The 27,295-nt window shown below is 38.1% G+C and overlaps 1 protein-coding gene across 1 annotated transcript in view; it reads left to right on the top strand.

Moving 5' to 3' along the window:
- Positions 1 to 16,734, top strand: part of FEM1B (fem-1 homolog b (C. elegans)) — a 27,517-nt gene extending 10,783 nt beyond the window's left edge. The window contains exon 2 of the mRNA XM_006888358.1: positions 15,040 to 16,734. Coding sequence (XP_006888420.1) covers positions 15,040 to 16,675 — 1,636 coding nt within the window. The 3' untranslated portion in view covers positions 16,676 to 16,734. The remainder of the gene's footprint in view (positions 1 to 15,039) is intronic.
- Positions 16,735 to 27,295: the final 10,561 nt, after the last annotated feature.

The raw sequence follows: 27,295 nt of genomic DNA, 5'->3' as shown, positions 1-27,295 counted from the left end.
CCAAATAGTAGGCTTTTGTGTCCAGGAGAAAATGAATATACTTACCAGTAATGTTAATGCTCACCCACAGTTCTTCTGGGAGGATCTAAATCATTGAAGCATCCTCCTTTGTTTCCAGCTGGGAGCTGGGGCCTGTCAGTCCTGTCAACCACATGGACCTGATGTGGGCCACCCTTGGTCAAGTGTCCTTCTGATCCACACATAAAGCAAGTGGGTGGGAGCTTCCTCTCTACTCCCTTGCCTGTCTGTGGCTCTTGTCTGATGTCACTCTGTCTTAGAGAGGGGTTTTCTCTTAAAGACTCTTTACTTTTTCCAGTATGATCCTTTTCCAAGAACTGCTGCCTCTTGACCAGATGCCCCAAAGTATGTGAGATGAAGTTTCACCTCTAAAGAGAACCTTTGCATTGAAGGAACACCTTAGTTGCACTTCATTCAAAGCAGATTGGTTTGTCTTTTTAGAAGTTCATGACATGGTCTATACTCTTCACAAACACCATAATTTGAAAGCATTGATGATTCTTTAATTTTCCTTATTGTTTGTCCAACTTTAACACCCATATGAAGCAATAGATAGTATCACAGCCTACTGGGCGCTCTGGTGGCCTAGTGGAAAAGAAGCTGCACTGCAATCCCAAAGGTAGTGTGAGGCAACCAGCTGCTCGGCAAGAAAAGAATGGGCAGTCGTCTTCTGTGTGAAAACCTGCTGGAGGGTCAGCTATGGGTTGGTTCTGACTCAGTGGCACACAACAACCACCGGGCAAATGTATCTTAGTTTTTAAATGGACTTCCTTGTTCTTTAGCATTTTAAAGATGTTACTTGACAGCAGATTTTCCTAGTGCATCATGTCTTGATTTCTTGACTGTTGCTGCCATCCAGTGTTGATTGTGGATCCAAGTAAAATGAAACCGTTGATAACTTCAGTATTTTCTCTGTGATGGTACTGCCTTTTGGTCCAGTGATGAGGATTTTCCTTTTCTTGATGCTAACATATTACCCATATAAAGACAAGTCTTTGATCTTCTTCAGTAAGTGCTTCAAGTCTTTTTTACTTTCTGCAATCAAGATGATGTCATCTTCATAATGTAGATTGAGGAGTCTTTCTCCAATCCTGATGCCACAATTTTAATGATATAGTCCAGTTTCTTGAATGATTTGCTCAGCATGCAATTTTAATAGGCGTGGAGAAAGGACATAACCCTGACACAGTACCTTTCTTAATTTTAAACTGTGCAGTATTTCCTTGCTCTACTTGAACAAGAAGATCAAGCTGTGCATTGGCCCAGCTTTTTCTTGAGTCTATGTCCAGATTTCACTTGAACATAATTAAGTATTCTGGGATTCTTTTTTTTTTTTTAAATCACTGTGTGTGTGTGTACCATCAAATCAGATCTGACTGTACGGGAGGAGATTGTCCCTCCTTCTCCAACAGAGCATCTGGTGGATTCGAACCGCTCACCTCTGGAATTGCAGTGCATTTTCTGGGATTCCTATTCTCAGTGTTATCCATAATTTTTTATGATCTACACAGTTAAATGACTTTGCATAGTCAATAAAACACAAGTAAATATTCTTCTGATATTTGCTTTTAGTCCAAATCCATCTGACAGTTAGCAGTGATATCCCCGATCCATAGCTTCTTCCAAATCCAGCTTTTATTTCTGGCAGTTCCCTATCCATATATTGGACCAGCTGTTCTTGAGTAGATTTCATTTGTGTGTGATATTAGTGACAGTGGCCTGTAATTTTTTACTCTGTTTTATCACCTTTTGTTTTGGAACAAATACAAATATAGATCAGTCTCTTTAGTCAGTGATCGGGTAACTGTCTTCTCAATTTCTTGGTGTAGACTAGTGATCATATCCAAGGCTGCTTGTTGAAACATCTCAGTTGATATAGCATCAATTACAGGGCCCTTATTTTTTTGCCGGTACTTTAGTACAGCTTGGATGTCTTCCTTCAATACCATTATTCTTGATCTTGTGCTAGTCCCTGAAATAGTTTGGCATAACCAATTCTCTTTGGTTTAGTGACTGTTGTGTATTCCTTCCATCTTTTGATGCTTCCTGCATCATTCAATGTTTTGCCCATAGAATTCTTGAGCATTGCAACGCAGGGCTTGAATTTGGGTTGTTTTTTCAATTTAAATGCTGAGAGTATTCTTCCTTTTTAATTTTCTAATTTCACGTCTTTGCACATTTTACTGTAATGCTTTTACTTTGTCTTCTCAAGTTATCCTTTAAAATCTTTAGTTTTCTTATTTCATCATTTCTTTTGCTTTGGCTTTCCTGCGTTAAAGAACAAGTATGTCATTGTCTTTTCTGACATACATTTTTATGTTTCTTTCTTTTCCTTTTAATGACCTTTTTCTTTGTTTATAGATGATGTACTTGATGTTATCCCACAACTTGTCTAGCCTTTGGCCATTAGTCTTCAGTTCATCAGTCTGTTGTTGATAAGATTTTTTAAATTCAGATGGGATAAATTTAAGGCCGTATTTTGGTTCTCATGGACTTGTTTTCATTTTCTTCAGCTTCATAATTGGTGTTTGGTTCCACTGTTGGCTCTTAGCCTTGTTTTGATTGCTAATGTTGAGCTTCTCCACTGTCTCTTTCCATAGATTTAGTCAGTTTGATACTTGTGTTTTCCATCAGGTAAGGTCCATGTGTATAGTCATAGTTGATGTTTTTAAAAAATTATATTTGCAATAAATACATCATTCATTGTACAAAATTCTGTCATGCAATATCTAGCCTTATTTTTGTCACAATAGCCGTTTTTCCCAGCTACCAGTCACAGTTATTCTTCTTTGTTTCTAACTTATACATTGTAGTCAACAATAATTATTAGTGTAGCTTGATTATATGTTTGATCATTTTCGATTGCAAAAGTCTGTTGTTGTTGTTATGTGCCATTGAGTTGCCTGTGACTCATAGAGACCCTATGTACAACAGCCCTAAAACCTGTGCTGTCCTGTGCCAATCTTATTGTCTCTGACACACATACCCCTTGTACCCCAGTCATTGAATCACCCCTTGTACCCCAGTCATTGAATCAGTCCATCTCATCAAAGGTCTTCCTCTCTTGCACTGTCACTCCACCCTCCCAAGCGTGATTGAACTGGTCTTACATTGCAACATGTCCAAAGCATGTCAGATGAAGCTTCAGAATCTGTGCTTGCCTCCAAGGAGCAACCTGATCTTACCCTCTCGAGGGTGAACTTGTTTGTTCTCCTAGCAGTCTATGATATAGATATTCAATACTCTTCTCCAGCACCACAGCTCAAAAGCATAGTCTTCTTCTATCATTCGTAGTTGTTGTCCAGCTTTCTGATGCTAGTAATTGCTAATATCTTGGCCTGGATCAGGCACACCTTAGTCTCCAGACTGAGAATGTTGCTCTTCAGCAACATTTGGAGAGATCTCTGACAGCAGACTTTCCCAGTGCCATTAATTCATCTTTTTATTTCCTGTTTGCTGATACCAAGAGTTTTGATTGCAAAAGTCTGTGGACATCCTCAACTTTTTTCATCTTTGACTTTAGTGGTTGGTGCATATATTTGAGTAATAGTTTTATTAATAGATCTTCCTTTTATGCGTATAATATTATCCTATCACTGACAACGCTATGCTTTAGGATACTTCTTCCTTTTTTTTTTTTTAAAGAGTCCGTTAAGGCATTTTATTTGCACTGTGTATTACATCCCTAGAAAAAGAATCCCAGGATTTTTCCTCTTGTGTGTTTTCATCTTGCTTTCTCATGGTCCATGATGCCAGCTGAGGTTTTCAGTCCAATGAAACCAGACTGAAAGGACGGGAGCAGATTATTCTGCCACTTTACTAGATCTTTAAGTTGCATGTCAAATCTGGGACTGATAACGCCACACTTGTTTAACCGTCCTGTGAGATTGACAGCAATTTTCCCCACTCAGTGATCATTGATGATTTTAAATTCACCAGTGTAGCCATGCTTCATCATCACTGTTAGGAACTATGACTTTGAAGCACATCCTGCTAAGAACCTGGTGTTTGCCTCTTCTCAGCATTGTTGATGTTCTGTACACAGCATTGTGGTGATACAGAAAGATGATGGAAAGAGGAAGGGAGGAGCCAGCACCTGGAGTTATAGGGCTCTAGGATGGATACTTCTTAAAATACTCTTCTTTTTTTTTGACTCAATGAACGCAACACTGTTACTCTTTTGTTTGTTCTTTTTGACATAATAGATCATATGATTAAAAATGGCCAATAGCAAGCAGTCCATCTCCAGGGAACTCCAGTTCTCCCGTGAATTGTGCTGCTAACTCAATGGCCAAAGCTCTCTTGGCAATTTGAATTGACTAGTGGCTCCTTGGGAGAAAAATTGGCAGTCTCATCTTCTTTGAGATTTCCAGCCCAATATGCTTACTGGAGAGTTAGGTATGACTCGATTCCAGCTACACAACAAGAGGTAAAATGGGAGACCATTTCAGCTCACTGGTGCTTAGGATCCCAATCTTGATGGACTTCATTTTTGACAACTTCCAGTTTTCCGTACTGTGTACATTCCATTCTTCAGTGGATGTTTGCAGCTTTTTCTCCTCATTTTGAGTCTGGCCACATCAGCAAATGAAGATCTTTTACTGGGTGAAACCTTCACTCCATCCTCACGCTTCCCAGTCTCATTTTCAGTGCCTTACAACCCTAGGGCCTCATCTTCTGGCACTATAACAGTGTGCCAGTGCTATTGTTAGGGTTTTCTAGGGCCTGTTGTTTCAGAAGTGGATGGCCAATTCAGTTTCTTACTCTGCCCTTGTCAAGAAGCCCTGTTGTAACCTGTCCACCATGTGTGATCCTGTTGGTATTTGAAATACTAGTGGCATTGTTTCCAGCATCACAGTGATATGAAAGCTACCACAGTATGGCAAATTGATGGATGAAAAGCGGTCACTTTGGATAGGATTAACATATTAACAAATTAAGTTTTCCAGTTCATTAACATGGAACATTACTCCATTTATTTCTTTAATGTAGTGTTTTTAATTTTTATTCTATAAGTCTTTCACATCCCTGCTTTGGTTTATTCCTAATTAATTTATTCTCTTGGGCACTCTGGTTGCCTGGTGTTAAGGAGTTGTGCTGCCAATGCAAAGGCATGTGCTCTGTCTCCATCAGTTGTTCCTTTGGAGAAAGATGGGCAATTTCCTCTCATGTGATTTACAGCCTCTGAAAATCGGCTGGAGCTTTAGCTATGGATTGATTCCAACTCAACAGCACACAACAATGGCAGTAGTCTTATTTTCTTAGATACTATTATAAATGAAAATTTCTTTCAAATTTATCATTGCTGACTTTCCTAAAAATCCCTTTATTAACTGTAGATGATTTCTTACGGACTCTTCAAAATTTTCTATGTATGTTGTAGTTGTTAGATGCCTTCAAGTTCACTATAATTCATAGTGTCCCTGTGAACAGTGAAGAAATCAAGCCTGTTGGGGTTTTTTTTTGTTGTTATACTAGTTTATTTACAAAATTCAAATACATTGTTTTCGAGAACAGATTCTTCCCTCAAACCCCCCCCATCAGATTGTACAACCCCATGATCTGTGCCTGTTGGGTTTTTTCCCTTCAGATTTTAATGGAAGTTTATAGAGAACTTGGATTTCCATTCATCAATTGTTGCACATTTTCCTCCCTGCCCACCCCACCCCCCTATTATCACTTTTCTCTTTGAAAAAAATTCTTTCACTGTTGTACAATCTCCTCCCCTCCCCCCCAATCTACTCTGCAGCTATTGTTCTGGACTGTGGTCATGCAAACAATATCCAATCATTTATTCCTATTAAGCAGTTCTTTTCCTCATCTGTTTCAATGCACTGTACATTATTTATCCCCTTTTTTCTTAGTTCCCTCCCAACCCCCATATCAGTCCTGTTTCATAACAATAGCATTGTGTAGTATTTGTCCTTTTGTGACTGAGATATTTCACTCAGCAAAATGTCCTTCAGGGACATCCATTTTGTATATTTCATGAGTTCCTTGTTTTTCAGTACTGCATAGTATTCCATTGTGTGAATATACCAGCGCTTCTCTATTCATGCATTTGTTGATGGGCACTTGGGTTGTTTCCATCTCTTTGCTGTTGTGAACAAAGCCGCAATAAACATGGGTGTGCATGTATCTGTTTGGGTGGCAGTTCTGGTTTCTTTAAGTTATATTCCCAGTAGTGGATTTGCTGGGTCAAATGATATTTCTATTTCCAACTTTTTGAGAAAGTGCCATACTACCTTCAAGAGTGCTTGCACCATTTTACATTTCCACCAACAGTGAATAAGGGTTCCAGTTTCTCCACAACCTCACCAGCATTTGATGTTTGCTATTCTCTTAAATTTTGCTATTCTTACTGGGGTGAGATGATATTTCATAGTTGTTTTGATTTGCATCTCTCTTAGAGCTAGAGATTTTGAACACTTATTTATGCATTTGTTGGCCATCTGAATGTCGTTTTTGGTGAATTGTCTGTTCATATCCTGTGCCCATTTTTCAATTGGGTTGTTTACCTTTATTTTGTTGTAGTGCAATCAAGCCCATTGTTACAGTCACTGTGTCAGTCCATCTCATTGAGTATCTTCCTTTTTTGCTGACCCTCTACCTTTCCAGGCATTATGTCCTTCTCTAAGGACTGCCTCCTAGTGACATGCCCAAAATGTTGTTGTTATGTGCTGTCAAATTGTTTGCAATTCATAGAGACTCTATGCACACTAGATCTGAACTCTGACCTATCCTGAGCCAGTCTCAACTGTCTCTGACACATCTCACCCCATTATCCTAGTTACTGTGTTTATCTGTCTCATCTAGGCTCTTCCTTCCTCTCTTACACCCTTCCAAGCATGATGTCTTTCTCCAAGGATTGGTCACGGTTGACAACATGCCCAAAGTATGTAAGATGGAGCTTCAGAATCCTTACCTTTAAGGAACAACTTCATTTCACCCTCTCCAGAACAAACCTGCTTGTTTTCTTGGCAGTCATTCCATGGAATGTTCAACACTCTTCTCCAGTAACACAGCTCAAAGGCGTTGATCCTTCTTCTGTCACCTTAGTCATTGTTTAGATCTCTGATGTATAGGAAGTAATTGCAAAGACCATGCCCTGGATCAGGTGCACCTTGGTCTTCAGACTGACATTGTTGCTCTTTAGCACTCTGGAGAGGTCTCTGACAGCAGATTTTCACAGTGCAATTTGTCTTTTGATTTCCTGAGTGCTGGTGCCAAGAGTGTTGATTGTGGAACTGAGCAAGCTGAAATTGTTAACAATCTCAGAATCTCTTCTCCTCCTTTCATGGTGCTGTCAATTGGCCCAATGGTGAGAATCTTTGTTTTCTTGATGTTGAGCTTTAATATATAGTGGAGATTGTAGTTCTTGACCTTCTGCAGCAAACACTTCACACTCTCCTCATTTTCAGCAAGCAAAGTTGTGCTATCTGCATAATGCAGGCTGTTGATGAGTCTTCTCCAATTCTGATTCCACAGTTTTCTTCATAAAGCCTAGCTCCCCGAATAATCTGTTTTGCATACAGATTGCAAAGGTATGGGGATAGGACACATGCCTGACACAACCTTTTTCTGTTTTTGAACCATGCAGTGTTTCTTGTTCTGTTTTGACGATTGCCTCCTGGTCTGAGTATAGGTTTCACCTGAACACAGTCAGGTATCCTGGAATTCCTGTTCTTCTCAAGCCCTAGTGGCCCACTGGCAAGAAGCTGTGCTGCCATCCCTAAGGCGCATGATTAGAATCTACCAGCTGCTCCGTGGAAGAAGGATGGGCTTTCTCCTCCTGTGCGATTAACTGCCTCTGAAAACTTGCTGGAGGATCAGCTATGGGTCAGATTCGACTTCATGGTACACAACAACACAGTCACATGCTTTCTTATAGTCAATGAAACACAGACATTCTTTTGGTATTCTCTGCTCAGAGCCAAGAGCCATCTGACATTGGCTGTGATGTCCCTAGTTCCATGGCCTCTTGCTGGTGGATTCAAATTGTCAAGAGAGGGACTACCTTTTTGGGTTAGCAGCACAACTCACTATGGACTATGCTGCCAAACCTCTTCCGCCCCCCCCAACCCAACTCTTATGCTCCAAGAGTTCTAATACAACATTGAATTGAAGTGGTTAAAGGGCATCTTTATCTTGTAATGTTTTGTCATGAAATACTTTTTTAAGATTTAATTGGCTAAATAAAAATATTATTTGTTGCTATGTGCCGTTGAGTTGCCTGCTACTCATAGCGACCCTGTGTACAACAACCCTAACCCCTGCTCTGTCCTACATCAGTCTCACTGTCTCCGACACACCCACCCTGATTACCCCAGTCACTGAATCAATCCACCTCATAGAGTGTCTTCCTTTCCTGCACTGTCCCTCCACCCTCCCAAGCATGATGCCCCTCTCCAAGGACTGGTCCCTCCTTGTAGCATGTCCAAAGTATGTTAGATGAAGCTTCAGAATCCTTGCCTCCAAGGGGCAGCCTGGTTTAACCCTCTCCAGGATGAACGTGTTCGTTTTCTTAGCAGTCCATGGTATATTCAATACTCTTCTCCAACACCACAGCTCAAAGGCATAAATTCTTCTATCCTCTCTAGTCATTGTCCAGCTTTCTGATGCATAGCAAGAGATTGCAAAGACCATGGCCCATGGCAGGTGCACCTTAGTCTCCACAGTGACACCATTGCTCTTCAGTACTTTGAAGAGGTCCCTAACAGCAGACTTTCCCATTGCAATATGTCTTTTAATTTCCTGGCAGCTGGTGCCAAGAGTGTTGACTGTGGAGCCAAGCAAACTAAAGCTGTGAACATTCTCAATCTCTTCACCATCCATCCTGATGCTGGCAGTTGGCCCAGTGGTGAGAATCTTTGTCTTCTTGATATTGAGCCTCAGTCCATACTGAATGCTGCAGTCCTTGATCTTCTACATCAAGCCCTTCAGGTCCCTCAGTTTCAGCAAGCAGGGTTGTGTCATCTGCATAACATAGATTGTTGATGAATCTTCCTCCACTAGGCAATTTAAACTTTTGAAGTTCCAGTTGCATTGCTCTATTGCTAGCTACTTGGGGCTATAAAAAAGAAATTACTTGATTACATCAAAAAGCAGTTAGTTTCTGTTTTAAAAACCAACTGAAAAATATTTGCTGTTTACTTTTTATATTTACATTATAAATGCTGGTAGGTTTTACTTTTCATCTCATGTTTTCTGTCTTTAAATGGGCTAATACTTGTAGGATTCTTGTGAGAGTTAACATTTCTAGAGTTTAGTTTCCATTCATATTCTTAAGTATATTTTAAAAAAATAGTGCAAAGAAACAAGGTAACTAATTTTCCAAGTAAAACTATGTACTATGTATTCTTTTCTCTAAATTACATTAATGGTCAACAAATGTTTGGACACTGTAACATTTCTTTTTATTTGATACATTGTACGGTTTTCAGAGCACTATTATATTTTCAGTCTCAAATAAACCTTTTATAAGTCTGTAAAAGAAGTACAGTAACAGCACCTATCTCATAGGATTATTAAAAAAACCTTTTAGTCAGTTCACACTGATGGTAGCCTGTCCTGGAATTTCCAACCAGGAGAAAGGATGGAACGTTATACAGGTATCTAGGACTTTCATTCATAGGGTCACTATGAGTTGCTTATGACTTGATGGCACTTAACAACAACAGCATAGAGAGAGAGCAGTTGGCCTAGCAGACAGAAAGCCTTGCTCCCAAGCCAAAGGTGCCTTGGTGACTCGTCTCTGTGGCCCTCAGGCCTGCCTTTAATTGTTTTTGGTGAAACATTCTTCTAGGTTATATAACCCTGATGTGTCTGTCCACTTGCTATACAGAGGTAACTCGTGGTTGCTGTAAAGCTGAACACTGTGACACTGATGTATCAAATGTGAGAAGGGTTACCCACAGTGGACAGTGTTTGGTGGCGCTCCCTTACTAAAACAAGCTTGGAAGCAGGAGTGGCATCACTACCATAATAGCCTGCCTCTGGAAACCCTATGAACCTGGAGAAAGGAAGAAAGTTATACAGGTGTCCAGGACTTTTGTTCATAGGATCGCTATGAGTTGTCTACGACTCAGCGGCTCTTAACAACAACAGTTCTGAGAGGAGAGTGCCTCATCTTTCTCCTCTGGAGCTGCTGGTGGATAGGTTCAAACTGCCGCCACCTTTGGTTAGCAGCCAGCCACCATCTAACTTTCTTTGGTGTCATGATCCCCACAGCATGAGTCACTAACTCTGTGTGGAATTGGAACTGACTTCTGGCTGATCCACCAGTGGATTTTCAGAACTTGTAAATTGTACCGGAGAAGAATGCCCATTTTTCTCCCTTGGAGCAAGCAGCTGGTAGACTCAAACTACCTGTCTTTGGGTGAGCAGCACAAATCCATACTCACTAGGCCACTAAAGCTACCTTAAAGGGTGATTGTTGTTGTTAGATGTCATCCAGTAGACACCTTGATATCCAACCTTTAGCCACCTTGTGAACAATAGACCTGAACCTTGCCCTACCCTGTGCCATCCTCAAAATCTCTGAGATGCTCAAGCAAGTTATTATAGTCATATCAATCCATGTTGTTGAGGGTCTTTCTCTGTTTTGCTGACCTCTTTGTGACAACATGACCAAAGCATGTGAGGTGAAGTTTGACTATCCTTCCTTCTAAGGAGCAGCCTGGTTACACTTCCTCCAAGACAGACTTGTTAATTTGGCAGTGTGTGGGATATTCAGTGTTCTCTATTACTGCAATTCAAAGGCATCAGTTTTTCTTATTCATCGTCCAGCTTTCAGCTGCATAGGAAGTAATTGAAAATATCATGGTTTGGATAAGGACCCACTTAGTCTTTAAACTGACATTGTTTTCTTTAGCTCTTTAGAGAGGTCCTTGACAGTAAATTTTCCAGTTGCAACTTTTATTTCTTAAGAGGAGGTTATTAAAATAATTAAATGAGATATTAAACACTTAGTATAATACTTATATATTGAAAGTACTTGATAGAATATATTTATTTTTCTTTAAAATTATTATCTCTTATAATTATTATTTTGAATTAAGTTATAGCATACTTAGTAAAATGCTTAAAGTATATACTTTGGTGATTTTTAATGTATATTTATATCCAAGTAATTATGTCCTAAATAAAGATATAAAACATTTTTATCATTTTAAAATTTTTACTTGTGCCCCTCTCTTCCTCTGGGTCCCCTTCCCAGTTATTTCTTCCCATTATCAGAGATAATTATTCTTTTTATCAGCAAATATTAGTGTTATCTATAGTTTAACTTTATGGAAATGAAATTCAGAACTTGTATCTTTATTTTTTTTCCATGTAACATACATGTGTATTTATCCATGAATTTAAGAAAAAAAATGCTGTGTAATATTTCATTGTATGACTATTTTATTCATTCTCCTGTTGATTAATATTTTATTGCATCCAGTGTTTGATAGGAATGAAGCTGTTGTGAACAGTCTTAGTGGACATCTGTTCATTTCTCTTGTGTATGTACCACATGAATGGACTTTCTGGGTCATAGGGCTGTTTATTGCTAGTTGCCTACATGTCTTTTTCATCCATCGTGACCTGTATGCACAGAGTAGACTTGTACCATAGAATTTTCAGGGATGTAACTTTTTGGAAGATGATTGTTGGACCTGTCTTTTGAGGCAACCTTTGGGGAGTTTGAACTACTGACATTTTGACTGGTGGTTAAATGCTTCACATTTTATTCAATCGAGGACTTAGTAACTGTATGCTTAATTTTAGTATGTACTGGCAAACAGTTTTCCAAAGTGGTGGTACCAAATTATATATCTATCAGCAGTGTCCAATGAGAGTTTCTGTTACTCTGTGTCCTCACAAGCACTTAGTGTTGTCATTACAGCCTTGCTGATTTTAGCTGTCATGATAAGTATTAATAATTCCTGATTTTAACCTAATTTACATTCCCTGGTGAGTAACTATATTGAGGATCTTTTCATGTGTTTCTTGGACATATGAACATCTTGTGACATACCTGCTCAATCTTTTCACCTGTTTTTAAATTGAATTATTTGCTTTTTATATTTTATATAAATAGCATTCATATAAATGTCTTCTCCTAATGGTTGAGTTGCCAGTCTTACTGTTTCTTTGTTTGTTTTTTAAATAAATGCTATTGTTAGGTGTCTTCCATTTAATTTCATATCTTGTAGTGATCACGTCTGACCAACTTAGAACTGTTTGACAGGACTTTCTTGATCATAATCTTTATGGAAGCAAGTCACATGGTCGTTTTCCTGCAGAACCATTGAGTGGGTTTTAGCTTTTTGGTTAGCAGCCTAGCAAATATTAGAAAGGTTCGATAAATCAAGTTTTCCTTCCCTTATGTGCTGTGTGCCTGTCAGCCCATAGGCCATGAAGATAGTCTGTGGGTGTTTTTCTAAACAGTTTTATGGTTCTCCTTTTCAGATGTAGGTATAATAAGCTGCTTGTCTAATTTTGTGCATAATGTGAAGTAGGAGTCAAGGTTAATTTCCCTTGTTGCTCCTGTACTATTTATGGAGAATCTTTCTGATTTTCAGTTTGTGTGTGCACATACATCTAAAGCCAGGGGGAATTGAAGTTTGATTGTACTGTGTCTATGGTTCATTAGGGAAAGTTGACATCTTAGCTACATTGAATCTTCCCATCCATGAATGTAGAATATTTCTCTATTTATTAAATTAAAAACTGATTACTGTGGAGTTAAAACAGACTCATAGCTGACCCTCCAGTGGGTTTCCCGAGGTTGTAAAGGACAGGAGAGGAGAGTACCCATCTTTTTCCCCCTGAGCTGTTGGCAGATCCAGCCTCTGGCTTAGCCGCTCAACTCTCTACAGACTTCATTAATTTACATCAGGAGTGTTTTGTAAGTTTTCAGTGTAAAAAACTTGCACCCATATTCATCAGTTTTATTACTACATACTAATACTATCTAATGCTGCTGTAAGCGGTATTTTTTTTCTAACGGTAGACTTTTTTTAATTGAACTTTTTATACAACTGTGGCAGTAGAAATATGAGGTGAATTTTAATTGAATTGTTTGCAGAAGGTATAATTTAGGTAACCACTAAACTGTCACAGGTATATCATGCAGTTTTCTAAATGAAATCACTAGGTTTTTTAAAAAAGTTAATAATTAAATAATATTTTTTAAAAAAGAATTATCAGAAGATATTTTAACTTTTTAAAGGTATAGTTACATATAATGTACATATCTGAAGTTTTTGCTAAATACCTACCTCATGTAGCCACTACCCAGATCAAGATACAGAATGCTTAGCAGTTCACCAGGAAAGCTCTCTTGTACCTTCTTCTCCCCTTAGATGAACTACAGTTTCTGAAAGGCTTTTGTTTGTATATATTTTGTGTCATTATTTGAACTAATGAAGTAATAGCTTGAACTATTGTAAGTTGAGTATTTTATTTTTAGCAGAAGTGATAGGTGATATTGTTTGGGGGACTTAACTGTTATTAACAATGCTATATTAGGGAATGAGGTTATTTTTCAAATGATTAGAACTCGAATTAGACCTGTATTATAAGGTTGCAGTCTAGTGAGTAGTTTACCTACGAGGTTTTTGGTAAATATATTTTAATGCTCTTGTGAATACTGCTTTTGCTTGACCTTTTACCTTAATACTTCCAAAGATACTTATTTTCTCCCTCCCTAAGTGTACTTACTTTAATAGTTACAATATCATCTGTCAAATAGCACCATTAAAAATCCGTTTCTACAACTGATGGTCAAGAATATAAGGATATCTATCTCCTTATATATCAAGAATATAATAAAAATGGAATTTGCACTGAGGAAGTGTTAAAATTTTTATATTTTGATATAAAACTTAGTACAGAATATTAAATAGAAATAATTCTGGCTGTCATGAGTTTGGGAAACTTTTAAAGTGAAGAGATGGGAGACAATAGACTTCTATTAAGAATTCAGTTTTGTGCAACAGTGAATGAATGAAAATCCAAAGTCTCTGTAAATTTTAATTGAAATGAATAATTAGAAAAAAATTTTAAAAAACCCAATTTTGTGTATTACGTTGTTCACATTGAATATGTTAGACAGATGGTAAGGAAATGGTACCTGAAACCACATGGTCCAGTCACAGACTGAATGTGGAAGGAGATGCCTGCTAGGTTTACCAAATGTGGCTTTTCCTGCTATTAGTATTCTCCCCTCCAATGATTTGAGGAGCACACAGATATACACATATATTTACATATACATTTAAATGTTTTAGAATATAACACATATACATAAGAATATAAAAAGTGTGTAATAATTCTACAAAGTAGACACATTTGCTTAGTAAGGACCCCCTCAATGCTGCTTTTATTTAATTCACTACCTGAAAAAAGTGAGTAGTAGTCTAACTTCTCATGGCAGATAGGCCTATCCATGCAATAATAGAATATGCACTAGTTTTATTTGACTTCCTTTGCCCAACATTTTATGTATGTGGTTCATTTTAATTATTTTAGGTAATCTTAAGGGGAAAAAAATCCACTTAAAATTGTTTGTTCTGAAACAGTTTCTAATACCGCAGCACTAAGGTTAGGGATTGAGGCAACAATAATACTATTAGACCGAGTTGGGGCACATGGGAGCCATTAGGATGCTGCATCTCATGCTGTGCTCCTGAGAGACAAGTCATCAGCTTGGTGGCAAAGAATTTATAAAACACCCATGGATTTTGTTAATATAAAGTTGATTATTCTTTAGAGTTTTTCTTAGGTTTATGTACTTGAGCAGTAACTTTGTGGCTGTAATAATTACCATTTTTGGAGCTCATACTAGGCACAAGATTAAGGAACTCTGTGCAGAGTTCTTTTCTGAAATGATCTGCTTTTGTTTTTCACCAGAACTGTTGTACGAATATTTGGAGAGTAAGGCTTTAGACATTGTGAATAAACACATCTTTTAATTTGTGTCTATGTCTGCAGCCTCTGTTTTCTCTGACTGTTTTCTCTTTCCATGTGTAGGTATGTCATTGATGGTGCCACTGCTCTTTGGTGTGCAGCAGGAGCAGGACATTTTGAAGTTGTTAAGCTTCTAGTGAGTCACGGAGCCAACGTGAACCATACCACAGTAACGAACTCCACTCCACTGAGGGCAGCATGCTTTGATGGCAGACTGGACATTGTTAAGTACTTGGTTGAGAATAATGCCAACATCAGCATTGCCAACAAGTATGACAACACCTGCCTAATGATCGCTGCATATAAGGGGCACACTGATGTGGTCCGCTACCTTCTAGAACAGCGTGCTGACCCTAATGCGAGAGCACATTGTGGAGCCACAGCACTGCACTTTGCAGCTGAAGCTGGGCATATAGATATTGTGAAAGAGCTGATAAAATGGCGCGCCGCTATAGTGGTAAATGGCCATGGGATGACTCCGTTAAAAGTAGCTGCCGAAAGCTGTAAAGCTGATGTTGTTGAGCTGTTGCTCTCTCACGCTGACTGTGACCGAAGAAGCCGGATTGAAGCTTTGGAACTCTTGGGTGCCTCCTTTGCAAATGACCGTGAGAACTATGACATCATGAAGACATATCACTATTTATATTTAGCCATGCTGGAGCGGTTTCAGGATGGTGACAGTGTTCTTGAAAAAGAGGTTCTACCACCAATCCATGCTTATGGGAACAGAACTGAATGTAGAAATCCTCAGGAACTGGAATCCATTCGACAAGACAGAGATGCTCTTCATATGGAAGGCCTTATAGTTCGGGAACGAATTTTAGGTGCTGACAATATTGATGTGTCTCACCCCATCATTTACAGGGGGGCTGTCTATGCAGATAATATGGAATTTGAACAGTGTATCAAGTTGTGGCTTCATGCTCTGCACCTTAGGCAGAAAGGTAACAGGAATACCCACAAGGATCTCCTTCGATTTGCTCAAGTTTTCTCACAGATGATCCACTTGAATGAGACTGTGAAGGCTCCAGACATAGAATGTGTTCTGAGATGCAGTGTTTTAGAAATAGAACAAAGTATGAATAGAGTAAAAAATATTTCAGATGCTGATGTCCACAATGCCATGGACAATTATGAATGTAATCTCTATACTTTTCTGTACTTAGTATGCATCTCCACCAAAACACAGTGCAGTGAGGAAGATCAGTGCAAAATTAACAAGCAGATCTACAACCTGATTCACCTGGATCCCAGAACCCGGGAAGGCTTCACCTTGCTGCATCTTGCTGTCAACTCAAATACACCAGTTGACGATTTCCACACTAACGATGTGTGCAGCTTTCCAAATGCACTGGTCACAAAGCTCCTGCTGGACTGTGGTGCAGAAGTGAACGCTGTGGACAACGAGGGGAACAGCGCCCTTCACATTATCGTTCAGTACAACAGGCCCATCAGTGATTTTTTGACCCTTCATTCTATCATCATTAGTCTGGTTGAAGCTGGCGCTCACACTGACATGACAAACAAACAGAATAAGACTCCACTAGACAAAAGTACAACTGGAGTGTCTGAAATACTCCTTAAAACTCAAATGAAGATGAGTCTCAAGTGCCTGGCTGCCCGAGCAGTTCGGGCTAATGACATTAACTATCAAGACCAGATCCCCAGAACTCTGGAAGAGTTTGTTGGATTTCATTAAGTGACTGGATATGTAAAATCGTTTAATGTGGTGCTAAAAAGTAAAGGACTTTAATCACAGACAATAGAATTATGTGTTTATAAATTCTCCTTTTCTTTTTACTATACTTCCTTCTAACTCATCCTCCCTTTGTTCTATATTTGGTCTTGCATCTCATGGTAATTGATTGATTTCAAATACACCTGAAGCGTTATTTTGGTATAACTATAACCTTAAAGGTGTTTGGATGTTGGTCACTTAACTATTTGTTTTTCTTTTTTTTTTTTCAAATGAGATGAGCAAAATATTTTATGTGATAAGGGAAATTTATGATTGGAAGTTGATAATTGTTTTAAATAGCTACCTGGAAAAATATTCTGTTAAAAGCCTATGTCAGCTTGTTATTCATGCAATGTAGTCTAGAAGATTTAATGGAGGAAAAAGTCTATAAGGAACATTGAAAGTAATGGGATATCCAAGTGTTCTGGACATGCCAAATTCCTATAGTTTTTCACTCTTTCATTTTTTATGTGAAGTGAAATGACAAATTGTAACAGGAGGATTAAAAAAATGCTGTTGATTACTCTGAAAAAAAATTTACTATTTTAGTAATGGCCATAAATTTATAAAGTTAAGTAAATATTTTGATATTATTACATAATGCTGATGGTATATTCAGAGTAGTAATAATCTTAAACCAGTTTTCAAAGAATATTGATGAACTTTTGGTCTTTAGGATTGAATTCTAAAATTCCTTGAAGTCTGTTTTAATATAGTTTATCCAAATTGCAGCAGTCTACATTGAATCTCAGCTCCCAGACAAGTAAACATTATGAATGCACAGTGTAATCACCAGTAGTTATGTATCCTGTTTTTTGTCTCCTTACCTTTCCCTTATCCTCTTGTGTGTCATCTTGTAAAATTTCTAAACTCCTTTTCCAGAGGCCATTTTTAGTGCCTCCCTAAGTGCAGCTTCCCCCAGAAACACATGGGGTCCCCATGAGTCTGAATAGACTCCAAGGCAACTGGTTTGTTTAATAAGATGTTTATGATAAGTGAAAGGGAACTGGAATATTTTATTTTCATATATTTTTTTAAGCATAGTCCAGAAGTAGAATAATAATTAGTGTGGTATAGGAAATAAAGGTTTTGATGAGGAAAATGAATTTGACAGATCTTCCATTTTGACATAGTTCTGTCTGAGAGCAGCACGCTTTTAACCACAAAATGTTGTTTACTTGTTCCGGCAGGCTGTACAGAGGCCTTTATCGTTTTTTGTTTTGTTTTAACTACAACATTTTAGCTGTCAGACTAACAGTGTTCTGTGATTATTTTTTAAGCATCACAGAAGTTCAAGTAAAGGGTACACACTTATTTCTATTGATGTTGATAATGCAGAAGAAAGTAAAGTCCGCTTATATCTGTATTATTTCTCTCTAGTGCCAAATGAATGCCTTAGCTACTCATAGTGCATGGTACTGTAAATGAAGACCTGCAACTTTTTTCTTTAATGAAAAGCAGTATAATGATATTGTAACATCAGATATAAACTAGGGAAAAACAAAAACAACTAAGTTTTCAATGAATATTTTATGTGAACATGACTTTGTGAAATAGAAAAGGTTGCAGTTGGATCAGTATAACATAATGAGCAAGCCAAAATCAGCACCTAGGGCCTTAAATAAGCTAGTTATACCCTCCAAAATGAAATCCTTTGAAGAGTAGGAGGGAATGGAAGATGGAAGGCTTTAAAAACTTCCCCTCCAACAATTCAATATACTTTTATAACCGCTGTAATTATATTTCATGCAACTTCCTCCTTGGGTTAGGAATTTTCTCTGCTACATTCTGCCATGGCAATAGATTCTATTTTCCTAACTTGAGATTTTACAAGGAAGACTTAGAGTGGTTTAAATGGGAGATGTTTGGATGAGCCCTTATTTGAAATTATTGGCCTTGATCCTCTTGGAATGAACCAGGGAAATATTGTACCTTGCTTTTGGCAACTCTCATGGCCTGAAAGAGAAAATATACTTCCTCAAGGTGAGTGAGTCATGCCTTTTCCATGGCTTAGATCAGATCTTTTATTTTTTCTGATTTTTAAGACCCACTTATTTTTAACTGAGGCGTTCAATCTGTGCCCATTATTAATGTGTATGATTTTTAAACAACAAACTTTAAAAGATTAAATAATGTTGCATGTTTTAAAACTTTTCATTCCTTTTGTGACCCAGGACAGAGCACTATTTAAAATGCATTTTTATAAAATAAAGGTAATGATTATAGGTGCACATTCAGACATCAAAATTTAATGACATGTTTCTGGGAAGGGAGGATTGAATGCTGGAGAAAGTAAAACTGCTGATTGAAATGCTGACCAAGTTGGAGAAAGAACTGAATTTGAAGGCAATGGAATAAACTATGTGGCAATGGTAACTGGTCATTTTTCCCCCCTGTAGTATAGTAGTACATATTGCTAAGGGCGTCTTGTGAAATAAATTCTAATATGTATTGTGAAACATCTGTATAAAACCATTCTTGAAACAAGTGATTTACATGCCTTTTTTTAACTTTTTTTTTGGGGGGGGGTAGGATTATTTTAAAATATGTTTAGCTAAACCTGAGTTCATTTTTTAAAGGAAAATAAATAGGTGATAAAGGAGATGATTCTGTATCTCAACTCTTTCTTCCCCCCCCCCCCAGCCACTGTTGTTATTTTTGTGTTGGCAGAATTATATCTTGGATTGTAATTCTGGATGAAATTATGTGCCATTGAATTGAAACCAACTCTTAGCTCTAGTGGGTTTTCCGAGGCAGTAAATTGCATGGGAAGAGATTGCTCATCTTTCTGCCACAGAGCAGCTAGTGGAATTGAACCATGTGCTTTTGAGTTGGCAGTGCAGCTCCCTACCATAAACCACCAGAGCTTCCTGGAACTCTTGACAATATTATGAATTAATCAAAATTTCTTTGTCCTATTAATAGAAATTTGGGTGAACTAGAGGGTCCAGGATAGATGCTTTTATTTGCCAACCATGTGAAACTAAGGTTCATTTGTTCCTTTAAAAATAGAGCTGATGAAATGGAACTCTTGAGTTAAGGTAGTTATTTAAGGGGTGGGCAACAAATCTGTCTCCTTAGTTGGTTAAAGAAAGGAGATATTTTTCACCCAAGAGTTGCCACTGACAACATTCTCCCCTTAATTTCTCTGTTCTTGTGTACTTTTGAGTCAGAACTGACCTAGCTGACCCTCCACTGGGTTTTTAGAGACAGTAAATTGCATGTGAAAAGCTTGCCCATCTTTCTGCTGTGGAGCAGCTAGAGTCTTCGAACTGTGTGCTTTCAGGATTGCACTGCAGCATCTTAGGCTGCCAGAGCTCCCTGCTTCAAGGTTCTTTTCTGTGAGGACTTTAAACAAACAAATCCAAAAGCAGACCATTTGAAGACTTTGGTGTTGCTTTATTCTGGGTAAGTGTTATAAGACTGGTCATTGTGAGAACCCTCGGTGATCTGGGAGCAATAGCTCCTTAATACAACTCTGTATTTGGCAGGTGACTTTGAAAATTAAGATCCCTAGGTTAACAAAACCCTGTCACCTTTGTCCACTGTAAAAAGATGAGTTCGGAATGGAGTGGAATGTTGAGTGAAGGGCTCATTTAGAAGTTGCCAGTGGTCCATTAAGGACCTCTTGTGGCATAGCCTGTAGGCAGTTGGCCTGCTAGCCCAAAGGCAGCATCTCTCTTGTGTGAATCCATCAGCTGTTTTGAGAGAGAAAGATGGGAAATCTCTGGTTCAATTTACAGACTCAAAAAATATCCATAAGAGGGTCAGCTCTGATTTGGCTGACTCAGTGGCAATGTGTTAGTGGACTAAACTCATAGTCCACTAGTGCATGGATGGATAAAACCATAAAAGACTTCTTTTATGGTAATTTTTTTTCTAAAATTATAAATGTTCCTATTCAGGTTAGGAATGTATCAATGTACACATAATCATTCTGCTTAATGCAGCCAAAACAACTAAATCATACAGTATTTAAGTAGATTAAAGAAAACAGAATTTTGCGTTTTTGTTATCCTACTCTGAAAACACAGCTCTGCTCTGGGTGTCTGCCTTCTAAAAGAAGTAGAAAACTCCTATGTCACATTTTAGGTTTTTTTTTCCCCATGCTTTCTTAGAAGCCTTGCCCAAATTCAGACTGGCTGGGTTGTGTGCATTTCCTTTCATAAATAGGGGATCTGAAGTAAATGCTGTATTTATTTGATAATGGTGACATTAATTTTGAAAACTAATGTAAATGTGGTCTCTAGTCCTAGGTTGTAGTTTGTACATTTGTGTTAATGTGTAGGGAAAGGGGCAATGACTTGATGGCTATGGGGAGTGTATATTGATATGTATTCAGGGGTGATCTTTGCTAAGTTAACAACATTTCATTTAGGGGAATTCTGACAGTGGTCAAATCAGCAAACTAAGGAGAGAAGAGGCAAGCTTTCTTTCCAAGTTATGGAAGGAACAAGGTCTTGTATTGTTTTTATCAAGTATTGTAAAACTTATGCATGGCTTATTTTTGGTATGTGTTGCTTCTTAATGGGAGAGGAGAAAAAAAGGGGGGAGGAGAATCTGTTTTCCTAACCCATCTTTTCAGAGGTAAATAGTTGAGGAGTAAAATCTGACTGGCCTAACCTGTCCTTTATAATAATCATCCCATCTTGCATTCCTCCAGGTAGAGGACTATGTTGTTACATTCTAGTAATTCACTGTGATTATAACAAAACCAGTGATGTCATTCTGTTGTGCACTTTTGTCAAACCATTTACATAACTTTAATAAATATAGTAAACTTGCTGACTGTAGAGGTCTACTAGTGATTTATATATTGCATGACATTTTCTATTTGAGATTGACATGAAGAATAATTTTTAATTTTATAGCACTTGATAGTCCTAATTACTAATTTGAAACTAAACAATCTTGCAGTATATTAGGAAGAAAACGGTGTTTGTGTTTAGTAAATGTTTGGAAGAAAAATTGCAACAAAGCTTCCTTGCAGTTTGTGTCTTTATTGCCCAGTATGTTCTTAGTTTAGATGATCTTTTGTTGAGTTCATTAAAAGGAAAAGTCAAAGTTATCTGTGTCCGTCAGAAAAAAATTCAGACAGTTAAAAAAATAAAATAATGAAAATAGAACTCTGTCTCACCCTATCTGCAGACAATCACTATTAATAGTTTTCAGTAGTTTCCCAGAATTTTTCTGTACAGACACACATTTCTCCTTTTCATTATTTTTAGAGTGCCATAAGAATTATCTTTCCTACATAATTCTATATCTTTAGCCTTTAAAAAAATCTTAGATAATTTTTAATAACTATGCGTAAGAAGTAGAACTTAACACTTATTCTCAGTTCTTGGCATTAAGTTGGAACCGACTCATAGCTGACCCTTCAGTGGGTTTTCAGACCTTATAAACCAAACATAAGGAGATTGCCCATATTTCTCCCTCAGAGTAGCTGATAGACTTGAACTGCCTTTCTTTGGGTTGGCGGTGAAACTCCTTACCCACTAGACCACAAGTGCTCCCTTCTTACAGCTATATTGGACTGACTTAACCAGAACTTACTGTTGGCCTTTAGGTTTTTGAGCATCCTTATGTGCTATATTCACAGAACAAATCCTGGCACTGGGATGTCTTAATTTCATGCATTAAAAGGCTATGTGCATTTAAAATCTTGAACGATGATAAAATTTCCTTGCATTTTTAATGATTCAGATGCAGACAGTTTAGTTTTTGCCAAAGTAACTAATGAAGTACTTCATGGTTTTGACTTGCATTCTTTTATTATGAGCTAGGTCGACCACTTTCATATATCTTCTAGCTATTTTTTCTTTAATTTTTCAGTTGTAGTCTTTTTTAAGTTTAGTAAATTGTATTTTTTATTCAGATATTTAACTGTGATTTGTTTTCCTATTCTGCTCCTAACATCTAGTAGTACTAGCTAGAGATGGACTATTTTCTCATGTGGTCTTTTTCTTACTGACCTATTAGAAATTGTTTGGAAGTTTTGCTCTGTTAGGTTATAGCATTTTGTATCTCCCCAACCCTATGATAGTTTTTATATCAGAAGTTTATATTTTTATGTTATGTACCATTGAGTTGACTATGACTCATTGCAACCCTATAAACAAGGGCTTTGACCATTATCCTTACCAGAGCTGATCTCACCATCTCTGACACACTTGACCACATTGCCACAGTCACTGTGTCAATCCATCTCAGGATTCCTCTCTTGCATTGACCTTCTACCTCTTTCAGGGTCTTCCTCTGTTACTTTGACCTTCTACACTTCTAAGCATGATGTTCTCCAAGAACTGGCCCCTCCTAACTACATGACCATAGTATGTTAGACAAAGTTTCAAAATCCTTGCCTCCAAGAAGCAATCAGGTTTCACCCTCACCTGTTCTCTTGGCAGTCCATGGTATGGTCAGTGCTCTTTTCTAGCACCACAGTTCAAAGGCATCAATTCTTACGTTATCCTTTGTCATTGTCCAGCTCTCACATGCACAGCAAGCAATTGAGAAGATCATTTGATGCTTTACTAATTTCTGTATCCTGCTTAAAAGGCCTTATCATTTCCAATATAATTCATTGCTGTTGAGTCTGAACCGACTCAAAGCTGACCTCCCATTGGATAAATCGGGAGGCTGTAAATTGCTTGGTAGGAGATTGCCCATCATCCTCACAAGAAGCCACAATTTGTTTCTCAGGCTGCACTACCAGAGCTCCTAATTCATCCCAAGATTGGAAACCATTTTTTTTAATCTCATGTTTTCTTCCTCCTCTTTTTTTTTTTTTGGTTTAAATGTTTGATCTATACAGATCAGGCTAGCCGAGGGGCTTCTTAATTTTTTCCATTGATTTGAGTAGTATATTTTAATTTTACAGTTGAAATTTTTCCTCAGATTTTCTTCTATTATCTGTCAGTGCAGGAGCGCTCTGGGAAATATTATCTGAATTACCTGATTCTACCACTTAACTAGCTCTGTGCCCCTGGGGAAGTTACTTGTCTATTGAAGCCTTGGTTTTTGTAAACTGGAGTAATAATACCTAATTTGGATTATAATGAGCAAATGAGAAGATGTGTATCAGCACCTGACCTATTTGTGAAGCAAAACTACCCAAACCCACAGCCATCAATTTGATTGTGACCCAAGTGACTCTGTTGGACAGATTTGTGGTCTGTAGGGGAGTTCTCCTAAATGGAAGGCTGTGACTCTGGTGGTTCAAATCCACCAGAGACACTTTGGGAACAGTATCTGTCCAGACAATTTATTGCCTCAGAAACTCAGTGAAAGTCAGCTATGAGTTCTGACTTGACAGCAGTGCATTTGAGTTTGCATAGGATTTCTTTGTCCCATGAAAGAGGTGGTGAGTTCAACCTGCTAATCTTTTGGTTCATCTATTGCACCACCATGACTCCTTGACATAAAGGGAGATGCTCTGTTAGTGTTAAGTGTTACTAATATCTACAGGGCTAGTATGTAGTTCTCTCTTTTTGAAAGAGGCAGTAACTTTTTCATGCTTGTACTTTTATTTTTTCAGATGAACTTTAGTGTCACTGGAAAGATTCTTTTGTTTAGCATCTACTTAATTAGGGAAATGTGACAGCTGTACAACTTTAAGCCTTTTTATCCAAGTGAAAGAAATGCCATTTAGTCTTTCATGTCCAGAGTTTTGAAACTGCCCTTTTTGTGAAGGTTTTATAATAACTTTTGCCCATTATTTTCATGTTTTTTCCTTGTTTCTATTATGGATAGAAATTTTTCTCCAATGATACAGACTTGCACATGGTAATGTTTACACATAGGTACTTGAATAGATTTGTTTCCTTTAGGACATAATTTTTCAGTTGCTTCTTTTGGGTATTTGAAATAAGCTAATCATCATTTGCAAGTAATGGTAATGTTGCCTGCTCAATGTTTGTCATACCTCATATTTCTTTTTTTTATTATTATTTTGTGTTGTATGTACTGTCAAATCAGATCTGACTGGTACAGGAGGAGATTGCCTCTCCTTCTCCAGCAGAGCTCCCTCTCATATTTATATTGGTTAAGATTGCTCAAACACATTGCCATTGAGTCAGAATTGATACATAGCTGATCCACCGTTGGGTTTTCAGAGGCTATAAAATGCACAGAAGGAGATTACCTATCTTTCTTTTATGTAGCCTCTGGTGGATTTGAACTGTCAGAGAGGCATCACCTTTAGGTTAGCCCAGCAACTCTCTACCCCGTAGGCCACCAGTGTGCCAGATACACTATGGCTATTTCTTGGAGAAAGTGCAGCCAGAGTGGTCTTTGGAGGCAGGGATGGTGAAGCTTCATCGCACATATTTTGGGAATGTTGTTAGAAGGTGCTGGTCCTTGGAAAAGGACATCATGTTTGGAAAAGGTGGAAAGTCAGCATAAGAGATAAAAACCTTCAGTGAGATGGATTGACACAGTGACGGTAACAATGGGCTCAAGTATATCAGAGATAATGAGGGTGGCACAGGATAGGACAGGGTGCAGATCCCTTGTCCATAGGGTTACTGAGTGTCATACTCAACTTGATGGCATCTAACAATAATATATGTATAAAAATACAGTACACTGATCCCTTGATCAGTTTATAGTCCAGCTAGCTACCCCTGTTTGAAATCTGATTTTTCTGTTCATAGAAATTTTAAAATCACCAAAAAATTGATAATGGTCTTTAACAGAGTTTGTCTCTTTTGAGTTACCTTAAGAAAGCATCATCATTTAAGTTGCTGCTCATTGTTTTAATGTAAGACAAGTAGGTAAATGAATACAGAACATGGAAGACGGAAAAGATGAATCCATCAAAGGTTGTCACCGCCTCACCTACTTTTATTTTAAGAAGAATTTTCTGCTCATGTCCTACTTTCATCTGGTGCGTGTACAGGTACAGTTTAGTCTATTTATATTGAAAAGTTAACTGAGCTCAAGAGCAAGGCTTCTAGCTCTGTCTGGTAGATAGCAAAGCACCTCGATTTTAACATGTTGCTCTACTTTAGTGCAAGGTTAAAGATAATGGAGCAGTGAAACTGCTGCACTCTGCAGATTTGATCCATTGAGGTTGACTACCTTTGAAAAGAGCCTGGTTGATCTTTTTTAAGATGTTGCACATCCCCCCCTTACCCTAGCCCACCCCGTAATGCACTCCTTGTTCCAGTTGTTGTCATGCATATAATGCATAATCTTGTATTCCTTTTGGACTGTTCTTCCCTTCATCTGTTCGAATGCAGTGTTTGTTATCCACTCTTTCCCCATTCTCTCCCCAACTTCCCCATGCCTGTCCTATTTTATATGCAGTATTATGCAGTATTTGTCTTTTTGTGACTGAGCTATTTCACTTAGCCTAATGTCCTCAAGGCTCCTGCATGTTGTGTAATGTTTTACTATTTCATCGTTTTTCAATGCTGTGTAGTTGTTATGTGCTGTCAAGTTGCCTGCGACTCAACTACCCTATATACAACAGCCCTAAACCCTGTTCTATCCTGTGCCAATCTCATTTTCTCTGACACACCTACCCCATTCACTACACTAGTCATGAGCCAGTCCATCTCATTGAGGGCATTCTTCTCCTGCGCTGTTCCTCCACCCTCCCAAACATGACATCCCTCTGCAAGGACTGATCCCGCCTTGCAACATGTCCAAAATATGTCAGATGAAGCTTCAGAATCCTTACCTCCAATGAGCAGCCTGGTTTCACCCTCTCTAGGACAAACCTGTTTGTTCTCCTAGCAGTCCATGGTATATTCAGTACTCTTCTCCAGCACCACAACTCAAAGGCATCGATTCTCCTATCATCCTGAATCATTGTCGAGCTTTCTGACACATAACAAGTAATTGAGAAAACTATGGCCTGGATCAGGCACAGTAATAGTCCATTGTGAATGTACCGTAACTTTTCTATCAATTCGCTTGTTCTTGGGCACTTGGGTTGTTTCCATCTCTTTGCTATTGTGAATAATGCAGCAATAAACATGGGTGTGTATACATCTGTTTGAGCTGTGGCTCTGGTTTCTTTTACAGTATATTCCCAGTAGTGGAATTGCTGGGTCAAAACGTATTTCTGTTTTCAACTTTTTGAGAAAGCATCAGACAGCCTTTCATCATGGTTGTGTTATTTTACATTCCCGCCAACACTGAATAAGAGTTCCAGTCTCTCTACAACCTCACCAGCATTTGTTGTTTGCTGCTCTGTTGAACTTTGCTATTATTGCTGGAGTGAGATGATACCTCATAGTTGTTTTGATTCTCTATCAAGCTAGAGATTTTGAACATTTCTTCATATGTTTGTTTGCCATCTGAATGTCTTTGTTGGTGAAGTGTCTATTCATATCGTGTGTCATTTTGTGATTGGGTTGTTTACCTTTTTCTTGTTGTGGTACTCAAGTATTCTATAAATTTTAGATATAAATCCCTTATCAGGTATGTCATTGCCAAATATTTTCCCCCAGTCTGGGTTTCCTTCTCACCCTGTTCAAGAAGATTATTTTTTTGATATTTTTTGTTTTTTTGTCTTTTGGGAGAAGTTTTTGATGTGCACTGGGATTTGAGTCTTAGAATGTCCCATTCACT

Source organism: Elephantulus edwardii, unplaced genomic scaffold (genome assembly GCF_000299155.1).
Source record: "Elephantulus edwardii isolate Elephantulus edwardi_28Jun2011 unplaced genomic scaffold, EleEdw1.0 scaffold00066, whole genome shotgun sequence".
Taxonomy (NCBI): Eukaryota; Metazoa; Chordata; class Mammalia; order Macroscelidea; family Macroscelididae; genus Elephantulus; species Elephantulus edwardii.
Note: the sequence above shows the minus strand (reverse complement) of the source record. Positions and strands in the feature narration are given on the sequence as shown.